Source organism: Eretmochelys imbricata, chromosome 7, assembly GCF_965152235.1.
Source record: "Eretmochelys imbricata isolate rEreImb1 chromosome 7, rEreImb1.hap1, whole genome shotgun sequence".
NCBI classification, from domain to species: Eukaryota; Metazoa; Chordata; order Testudines; family Cheloniidae; genus Eretmochelys; species Eretmochelys imbricata.
In genome coordinates this window covers 30744607-30754774 of record NC_135578.1, presented here as the reverse complement: position 1 = coordinate 30754774, position 10168 = coordinate 30744607, and the positions used below count along the sequence as shown (strand labels likewise).

The window sequence follows — 10168 nt, the reverse complement described above, 5'->3', positions numbered from 1 at the left end:
GGGAGCATATCAGGGTGGAAGCTTTGAGCAGTACTGGGTATAGTGGAGGGTCTCTGTGTAGTGGGGTTATTGGAGATATGGATGGGGTGTATCAGGGTAGGGACTATGAGGGTCTCTAAGCAGTAGGAGTTATGGGGGGTATGGGTAGAGTGTATTGGAGTGGGACCTATGGGGATCTCTATGCAGTGCGGGTTATTGGGGGTATGAGTAGGGTATATAGTGATATCAGGGGTGTACGGGGACGGGGTGTAATGGGGTCTCCGCAGTGGAGGTTAATGGGGTATGGGTGGGGGGCTATGGATGGTATTGGGATGTACTGGGCGGTCTCTGCAGTGGGGGTGAGTGGATTATGGGTGGGGCATATTGGATGGGGGTATGGGTAGGGTGTATCAGAATAAGGGGGCCATGGGTAGTATTGGGGGTCTCTGCAGCAGGGGCTATTGGTGTATGGGTGGGGCTTATTGCAGTGGGGGGCTGTGGGTGGTATTGAGATGTAATGGGGGACTCTGTGCAGTGGGGCTATTGGGTTATGGGTGGGGTGTATTAGGGTGCAGTGGGGGTCTCTGCACTGGAGGTTATTGGGGTATAGGTGGTAATAGTGTGGCCTCCCCCCACACTCATCCCTGTCTCCTCCCTGCAGTGAGCTCCCCCCTGACCCCTGCAGCCCCCCACCCTACCGAGAACCATGGGACACTGCCTCTCTGCTACTCGTCTAAGGAGTCAATCCTGAGTGGGGTGGGGGTGGGGCAGACACCCCTTAGTGAGCGGGGCAGCGTGATGCGACGGGCTACGGTGCTGGCCCTGCTGACCGTGGTGCTTGCCTACCTGGTGAGTGGCGCCTTCGTCTTCCGCCTGCTGGAGCAGCCGCATGAGAGCCGCCAGCAGGAGGCACTGCAAGCTGCCCGTGAGCAGTTCCTGCAGAGATACCGCTGTGTGCCCAGCCAGGAGCTGGACGCGCTCATCCTGGTGAGATGGTGGGAGAGGGGCATGGAGGGGGCAGGTGTGGGGCATGGATGGGGTGGGTGTATGGGGGAAAGAGGGGAGCAGGGGTAGGGCATGGGGGAGGGGGTAGCAGGCATTGGCGGGGGGGGGGATGGGAAGTGCTGTGGCCACCACTGAAAGTCCCCTTAGTTACAGCGCTGCCAGTTCCTAGAGAGAAAGAGGCTCTCACTCGCTCAGGGATGGTGCAGAGCCTCCAGCTTTTCCTAAAATCCTAATGAATTAATTCTGAGTCCCCCAGTCCAGAAATTAATTCTCCCCCCCATACATCTGCCCCCCTCCTCTTGCAGCTCCAGGGGCTTGTCACACTCCCTCAGTTTGGGAGGAACAGGGCTGGAGGAGGGAGCAGGGCTGGGTTCTCTCTCCTCTCCTGGGAAATGCTGTCCATTGCTCCTTCTCTCTCTCTCCCACCCCCCCAGCTGATATCTCTTGTGGGGGAGGGAGAGCATCACCTGCCTCCTGCAGAAGCCCTGATTGGCTGCCTTCCCAGGAGGTGGAGAAAGTGGGAGAAGGGCAGCCAATCACAGGGGCTTTTCACCCTCACCTTTGGGCCAGGCTGGAAAACACCTGAGACTGGCCAAAATCAGAGTTGTCAATGTGGGGAGGGGACGGTTGCAAGGGGTAGGTGGGGAGGGACAGTGCTGGAGGCATGGGAAGGGTGTGGGGGGCAGGTATCATTGGGGTGGGGCAGAAGCAGATGCAGGTTGGGGTGATTTGGGGGGCAGTGGGGTGGGATGAGCCTGATGAGGGATTTCCAGGGGGAGATGGAAGGAGAAAGAGGGGAGAGGTGGGGGACAGTCAAGTGTCTGGGTCAACAGCCGTGGGGCAGTCAGGAAAGGGTTGGCAAATGTGTACTGGGAAAGCCAAGTTTGGGGGTAAGGATGTGGGGAGGGGGCAGCAGGAGCTGGTATTGGGTTCCCCCCATCATGCACTAGCATTAACTCTTTCCCGTCTCCCCCAGCATGTCAGAGATGCCATGGGTGCTGGCGCTGACCCCACAGCCAACAGCACCAATAGCACCAACTGGGACATGGGCAGCGCCTTCTTCTTCGCTGGCACCATCATCACCACCATCGGTACTGGCCCGTGGGGGGGGTGTGTGTGCTGTGGGTAGGTATTGAGGGCAGAGCTGGTGGGGGTGCTCAGGGCTGCGATAGCAGGGAGCTGCAGTTCAGGATTAAGGGGCAGCAGTTCTGCCCCCTCCCTGCTGACTCCATGCCCCTCCCCCAGGGTTCGGTAACACATCCCCCAAGACAGACGGGGGGCGTCTCTTCTGCATCTTCTACGCTCTGGTTGGGATCCCGCTCTTCGGGATGCTGCTGGCTGGGGTGGGCGACCACCTGGGCTTCTCACTGCGCCAGGCCATCAGTAAGGTGGAGGATGTCTTCCTGGTGAGTGCCCTCTGCGTCTCCATCCCCCTGCCCCTGCAGAGCCAGGGCCCATGTACCCAGCAGCTCCAGGGTCCCCAGTGCTTCCCCCTTTCCAATCCCTTATGTCCAGCAGCTATAGTGTCTTCCACTGTCTCCCTTGGTCTCCCAGCCCCCTGTGCTCCCCCAGCAGTCCCCCCACGTGCCCCCTGCACCCACTCTCCGGGCTGTGTGCAGAGCAGGGGTGCTGCAGAGGAGGGGTCAGAGAGTGGGTCAGGGAGCCTGGCTCTGCTCCCCTGCACTAGATCTCTCCCATTTGTGGGGCCAGCTTGGTTGGGGGCTCCTGTCCCAAGGGGCTCCCCAGTCTGTTTCCTCCCCCAACACTCTCTGCCCCCACCCCATGGGTTCCAGGGATTCCCTTCCCAGAGGTGGTGGGAGGGTCCTTTCCCTAGTTCCCCTCCTGGGTAGGGTGGCCACGTCCAAGGTGCAGAAAACCCAGCCTTTGGCTGCTCCACCACCTAACAAATCACAGCCCCTGGCCGTCACCCCATCAACCAATAACAAAGTCCGGTCCACGGGTCACACCACCACCAGAACCTGGCCACTGGCCGTGCCCCCCATTAAGAAAAAGGGTCCTAGTGCCCATTACAGGTATTACTAGAATGTGTTAGGGAACCGTTTTACAAATCAAACAAACAACCGCCCCACAATCTGTATATTTGTATGTTATTTTATCATTTTTCTTACCTCATTCTAACACGGGCCACAATCCAAACTACAAGGCATGGATTGTAGAGTGCTTTAACATCCCAAGTGAAAAAACCCAGCACAGAAAATCTTCTACCTGGCAAAGCAGTACAAAACTCATCCAGGTGGCACCTCTGCTGCCAGGGGGCTGTGTGAGGGGGTGCAAAGGAGTGTGTGTTGGGAGGAATCAGTGCATGAGAGGGGCAAAGGGGTTGGTGTGTGTGGTGGGGGGTTCCCCTCCCGGAAGTCAGAGTGCGCATCGGAGCGGGGAGGGCTGGGACAGTTTGTGGGGAGGGGGCTTTCCCCTCGTCCTCCCTTGATGCTGTCTCCTCCCCCCCAGAAATGGCAGGTGAGTCCCACCATTGTGCGAGTTCTCTCTGCCCTGCTCTTCATCCTCATTGGCTGCATCCTCTTCGTCACCATCCCCACCATTGTGTTCCAGCGAGTGGAGGGCTGGACGCTGCTGGAGTCTGTCTACTTTGTGGTTGTCACGCTGACTACCATCGGCTTTGGGGACTATGTGGCAGGTAGGCATGGGGGGAGTTACATGGGGGAGGCTGTTGGTGGTGGGCAGGAGGGGGACTCAGTGAAAGCTGGGCTTCACGGGGGACAAGGGAAGGGGTGGGGAGCCTAGTGTGTGTGTGGGCTAGTGTGAGAGAGCCCCTGGTGGGACAAACTGTGGGAGGTGTGGGGAGCGGGAGACAGGGAAGGTGGGTGGTGGGGTGTGATGTCCTAAGTGGAGCAGAGGATGTGGTACAAAAGCTAATTATAGCACGACTGCTCAGTAATAGCGACCATAATGTAATTAAATTTAGCATCTCTGTAGGGAGATAATACACACACACACACACACACACACAAAAATCCCACTACAGTAACATTTAATTTTAAAAAGTGGAGCTACACAAAATGAGGACACTTGTTAGATGCAAATTAAAAGAAGCTGTCACAAGGGTAAAATGCCTGCAAGCAGCATGGGGACTATCTAAATACCCCATAATACAGGGTCATAGTGAATGTATACCCCAAATCAGAAAAGACAATACGAGGACCAAAAGAATACCACCATGGCTAAACAGCAGAATAATGGAGGCTGTTAGAAACAAAAAAGCACGCTTTAAACTTTGGAGATCAAATTCCAATGAGTTCCAACAAACTCAGGTTGGTTAAGGGTACACGTGTAATAAGACAGGACAAGAAAGAACTTGAGAAGCAACTTGCTAAAGACGCAAAAACTAAGAGCAAGAATTTTTTAAAACACATCAGAAGCAGGAAGCATGTCAGATAGGCAGTGGGGCCAGACCACAAAGGTGTTAAAGGAGTACTCAAGGAAGACAAGGCCATTGCAGAGAAGCTAAAAGGATTCTTTGCATCAGTCTTCACTCCAGAGGATGTGGGGGAGATACCCCCATCAGAGCTATTCTTTTTGGGTGATATATCTGAAGTACTATTACACAGATATGTCAGTGGAAGAGATTTTAGAACAAATTGATAATTAAACTGTAATAAATCACCAGGACCAGCTGGTATTCACCCAAGAGTTCTGGAGGAACTCAAACATGAACTGGCAGAACTACTAACTGTGGTCTGTAATCCGTCACTGAAACAAGCCTCTGTACCAGATGGCTGGAGGATCACTTAATGTAATGCCAATTTTTAAAAAAAGGCTCCAGAGGTGATCGTGGCAATTACAGGCTAGTGAGCCTGACTTCAGTACTGGGCAAACTGATAGAAACTATGGTAAAAAAACCTGAATTATCAGTTAACACTGATAAACCCACTTTGTTGGAGAAGAGTCAACACAGCTTTTGTAAAGGGAAGTTGTGGCTCATGACTCTAAGAATTCTTTGAGGGGGGGTCAACAAGCATGTGGATAAGGGCGATCTAGTTGAAATAGTGTACTTGGATTTTCAGAAAGCCTTTGACAAGGTCTCTCACCAAAGTCTCTTAAGCAAAAAGGAGTCATGGGATTAGAAGGAAGGCTCTCTCATGGATCAGTAACTGGTTGAAAGATAGGAAGCAAAGGGTAGGAATAAATGGTCAGTTTTCAGAATGGAGAAAGGTAAATAGTGGGGTCCCCTGCAGACTGGGACCTGTGCTATTTAACATATTCACTAATGATCTAGAAAAGGGAGTGAAAAGTGAAATGGCAAAGTTTGCAGATGATAAAAATTTACTTAAGATAGTTGAGTCGAAAGCAGACTGCAAAGAGTTACAAAGGGATCTCACGAAACTGCATGAGTGGGCAAGAAAATGGGAGATGAAATTCAGCGTTGGTAAGTGCAAGGTAATGCACGCTGGGAAACATAATCCTAGCTACACATCCAAAATGATGAGGTTTAAATTAGATATTGCCACTCAAGAATGAGATTTTGGAGTTATTGTGAGTAGTCCTCTGAAAACTTCAGCTCAATGCGCAGCAGTGGTCAGAAAGGCTAACAGAATGCTAGGAACCATTAGAAGAAGGATAGAAAATAAGACAGAAAATATTATTATACCACTATATAAATCCATGATGTGCCCACACCTTGAATGCTGTGTCCAGTTCTGGTTGTCTCATCTCCAAAAGGGTATATAGTGAAACTGGAAAACATTCAGAAAAGGACAGCAGAGGTGACCAAGGGTGTGGAATTACTTCCATATGAGGAGAGTCTAAAAAGACTAGGACGGTTCAGCTTAGAAAAGAGACAATCAAGGGGGAGTATGATGGAGGTCTACAGACTCGTGACTGATGTAGAAAAATAGAGAAGTCTTATTTACCCCTTCCCACACTACCAAAACCAGGGGGTCACGGATTGAAATGAACAGGGAGCAAGTTTAATACAAACAGGAGGAAATACTTCTTTGCACAGGGCACAGTCAACCTCTCATGAGATGTTGTGAAGGACAAAAGTACAACAGGGTTCAAAAACGAATTAGGTAAGTTCATGGAAAATAGGTCCATTGCTGGCTGTTGGCCACAATGGTCAGGGATGGATGTACCCCATGCTCAGGGCGATCTTAACCCTCCAACTGCCAGAAGCCAGGCGGGGAAGACGGGTGGATCTCTCCAAAGTGCCCTGTTCTGTACACTCTCCCTGAAGCTCTGGTATGGGCTGCTGTCGGAAGACAGGATACTGGGCTAGATGGACCATTGGCTGTTCTTTTGTGGCCTGGGGGGCCTGGTACAGGGAAAGGAGGATAGGGAGGGGGCAGAGGGAAGCAGGTGGAAAGGGGCTGGCAGGAGGATTGGGGCAGTGGAGTGATGGGGGAGCAGGGCAGGGAGGGCACAGCTGGTGCAGCGCGGAGGTTGTGTGTGTTGGGGAGATGCTGAGACACTGCCCCCTCCCAGGTGATGGTATGGGGGATGACCACCCCTGGTACAAGCCCCTGGTCTGGTTCTGGATCCTGCTGGGCCTGGCCTACTTCGCCTCCATCCTCACCATGATTGGCAACTGGCTGCGAGTGCTGTCCCGTCGCACAAGGGCCGAGGTTGGTACCCCACACTTCCCCCCACCCCACCTCTCTGATCCCCTCACCCCTCAGACCCCCGCATTGCCCCCATCCTGCCCCTTACCTTCCCACAGAACCCCACTATCCTGCCCCTCTGACTGCCCCCTTTTGCATCCTCTCATGGACCTCTGACAGACTCCCCTCTGCTGTGCTCCTCTGCCCCCCACTTCCCTAACCCCCCTACTTTCTGCTATCCTGCCCCCATCCCTCTAGCTCCCGCTACGGAACCCCCACACTGTCTTGCCTCTCCGTCCCCCTTACTCCCTCCCCTTTGTATCCCCCCATGGACTCCCCACTGTCTCCTCCTGACCCAGCACACGTGGGCTGACATGCGTCCTCTGCACCTCCCAACTGACCCCTCCCTCTGACCCCTCCCACAGCCCCTGCATCCCCCTGTGGACCCTGTCACTGCTCCACCCCACCCCCACAAGATACACCCACTGGTGGGTGCTGTCCTGGCACACACAGGCCATGTTCCCACCCTGCACAAACCCCCTAGCATGCACCCCCTCCAAAAGAGCCTCAACCCACATCCTGTACACATACCCCAGGGTGTGCCTACAGGTGAGGGAGTGGATGGGGGGTCAGCCTGATACCCCACCCCCAATCTAGCAGAGTGTGTGGGTGGGGAAGGAGATGGGAGGGGTGGCTCATGTGGAGAGGGGGCATATTAGTGGGAAGGTATGGGGTGGGGAGGAGTAAGCATGTGGGGGGTCAGAGTGGAAGTGGAGGGGGGTCAGTGGAAGGACTTGGACAGGTTCCCTGACCCCCCCCACTCTCCCCACAGACGGGGGTCTCACCCTGCAGGCTGATGAGGGCTGGGGTGTATGTTGGGGGGGATCAGTGGAGGGATGTGGGCAGGGAGGTCAGTGGGGAGGCTCGGTGATGTATGCGGTGGGATCAGTGGGAGGTTTCCTTGCCTGTCCCTGATTCCCCTCTCAACCTACAGATGGGGGGCCTCACCGCTCATGCTGCCAGCTGGACAGGGAATGTGACTGCCCAGCTGCGGGTGACAGGCATGGGGCTGCCCGAGAAGCTTCAGAAGGTGGGAACGCTGAAGGGACACCCGCCCTCCCCTATGCCCCCGGAGCTTCCACCCACCGTGCCTTCTCCCTCGCCTCGCCCGGAGCCCCCCTCTCCCAGCACCGCCCTACAGGTGGCACAGCTCAACGCCCGCAACATGGCTGCTTCAGCGGGGGGCGGCTTGTGCCCTATAGACTACATGGGGGAGAACCTGGCCTTCATCGATGAGAGCTCCGACACCCAAAGCGAAGCACCCAGCGAAGGGGGGCTGCAGGCCAAGCGCCCCCGCCAACTCCGCCGCCTGCGTACCCGCCACACCCACGGCCAGCCCCCCGGCCTGCCCATGGACCTGCTGAGCCGCACTCGCCACAAGGGCGAGGCGGTCTAGAGGGGAGTGGAGCAACCCCAGCACGGAGACTGCCCCCCTGCAGCATGGTGCTACCTGTCCCCCCCAACAGCACGGAGACTGCCCCCTGGCCGTCAGCTGGGCCTACCTGTGGTACCAACTGGGCCCCCCTACACTGCCAATGGGGGCCCCCTAACACAGACCTCCCTTCCCTCCTGGTACCAACTGGGCCACTCAGCATGGAGACATCCCATCCCCTTTGATGCCAACTGCCCCCCTGCTGCCAACTGCCAACCAAGCACTGAGACTGCCCCTCTCCCCTGGTACCAGCTGAGCACCCCTGTCACAGAGACACTCCATTCTCCATGGTCTCCTCAAGGTGCCAACTATCCCTCCCCAGCACCAGACCCTACCCACACCCAGCAAAGGGATTTGCCCCCATCCCCTTCCTGGTACCAGGAGACCCCCCAGTACAGGGAATCCCACTACACAGACACCTACCACCCCAGCTCACAGACTAACTTCCTCCCCTGGAGTGTCTGCGGGGCAGCTTGTGGGGGACACCCCTACCTCCCCTTAAATCTGTGCCTCATTTGCCTTGCAGGATGGATCCTTAACCCCCCCCAAAAGGGGGCGGAAGGATCAACCTGCCAAATGATATTCTGAACCCCCAAACTCCTGGGAGGTGACCCCTCCCCAAATCAACTAGGGGGAGTTTATTGAACCAAACAAGGGGCTATGCTGTTCCCTGCTGCCTCCCCCCGTGCCGTAGGGAGTGGAGGTTTCCACCCAGCGATCCCCCTGTGTGTCTGTCCTGTTGCCACCCCCCAATCCACACACACAAAGGTGCCTGTTTGACTCGGTTCGATGGATGATTTTTTGTTTTTGTTTTTTATTTTCCAGATTAAACCAAAATCTGAATGAGAGACACCGCATCCATGTGTCTGTCCAGGGTGGGGTGGCTGGCACAGTGCCTCAGAGAGGGGGTGCTCAGAAGGCACTAGCCCAGGAGGGGTGGGGGAGCATGGAAGAGATGTAGTGGGGTTCAGAGGCAAGGGGTTTGATGGGGGACAGGAACTGGGGGGGGCAGTGCAGAAGGGGTGCTGGGAGTGGAAGTAAGTGGAGCACGATGGAGGTGAGGTCACAGAGTGGGGGGTGTCACCCTTCCCAGGGGTCCTCCAACCCAGGGGACATGTGCAAGGTGTGGTGTAGGGGATTGGGGACCTTGGGGGGTGAGTCTCCTCCTCCCCCAGCTCTGCTGGGGGCAATGAGGGATTCTGGGGTCCCTGGGATGGGATGTGGGGGCCTGGAGACCGTTGCCCAGCAGGATTCTCCTGTTGCCATGGCATCACCTCAGGGCACCACGGCGTCCTGGTCTGAGTGGAGTGTCTGTGAGTCCATCCTTTCCTTTGGGGGGGAGTGTGCATGATCATTGTGGTCTCTAACCCCCCAAACTCCAGCTTCTCTCTGTGCCCCATAGTGGAAGGGTATAGGGGGGCACAAAGTAGGTGGGGGTCATGAGAGAGGGGGAGTGGAGGAGTAAATGGGGGGCAAAGGTGTGTGGCTGGGTTTGGCGGGTTAGCAGGTGTGTGTGGAGGGGTAGGCAGATGTCGGGAGGAGTGACCGAGCCGCAAGGGGCATGAAGGATGTGGGGACTCAACAGGAGTGCTGGGGTGGGTATGATTGGGTACCAAGGGCATGGGGGGGGCTAAAAAGGGGTGGATTGGGTGGGGGCCGCTGGCTCTGACACTTCCTCTCCCCTTGGTGTCTCAGGCACTGAGCTCACCCAAGTCCCTGGGGCATCATGAAGAGTGGAGATGAGCCGGACACAGAGCAGGTAACAGGACATGTGAGGTGACACCCCCAAAATCCCTCGGGGGTGTGTGCAATGGAGGATGCAACATGGATAGGAAGGCATCTGGGGACACTACGTCTCAGTTTGGGGGGGCCTGTCGGGGCACTGGATCCTGATTTCAATGGCAGGTGCATCTGGGGCACTGGTCCTGGTTTCGAGGGCAGGAATCTGGGGGCACGAGGTCCCCATTCAGGAAGGGGCTCTGGGTCTCAATTTCAAGGAGGGTGTCTGGGAGAGCTGGGCCCCAATTCACAGAGGGGTGGCAGTGGCATCTGGGAGAGCTCCAGTCCTCTGGATAACCCCCTTCCAGCAAAGGGGCTGTGAGGGAAGGGTACCCCA

At 55.9% G+C, this 10168-nt stretch overlaps 1 protein-coding gene across 1 annotated transcript; it reads left to right on the top strand.

Annotated features, from left to right (window-relative positions):
• Positions 1-762: 762 nt before the first annotated feature.
• Positions 763-8016, top strand: KCNK4 (potassium two pore domain channel subfamily K member 4). Its single transcript, XM_077822371.1, has 6 exons — positions 763-966; positions 1961-2075; positions 2230-2390; positions 3454-3640; positions 6445-6584; positions 7555-8016. The coding sequence occupies exons 1-6, from the start codon at positions 778-780 to the stop codon at positions 8014-8016; spliced, it is 1254 nt and encodes a 417-aa protein (XP_077678497.1). The 5' UTR covers positions 763-777.
• Positions 8017-10168: the final 2152 nt, after the last annotated feature.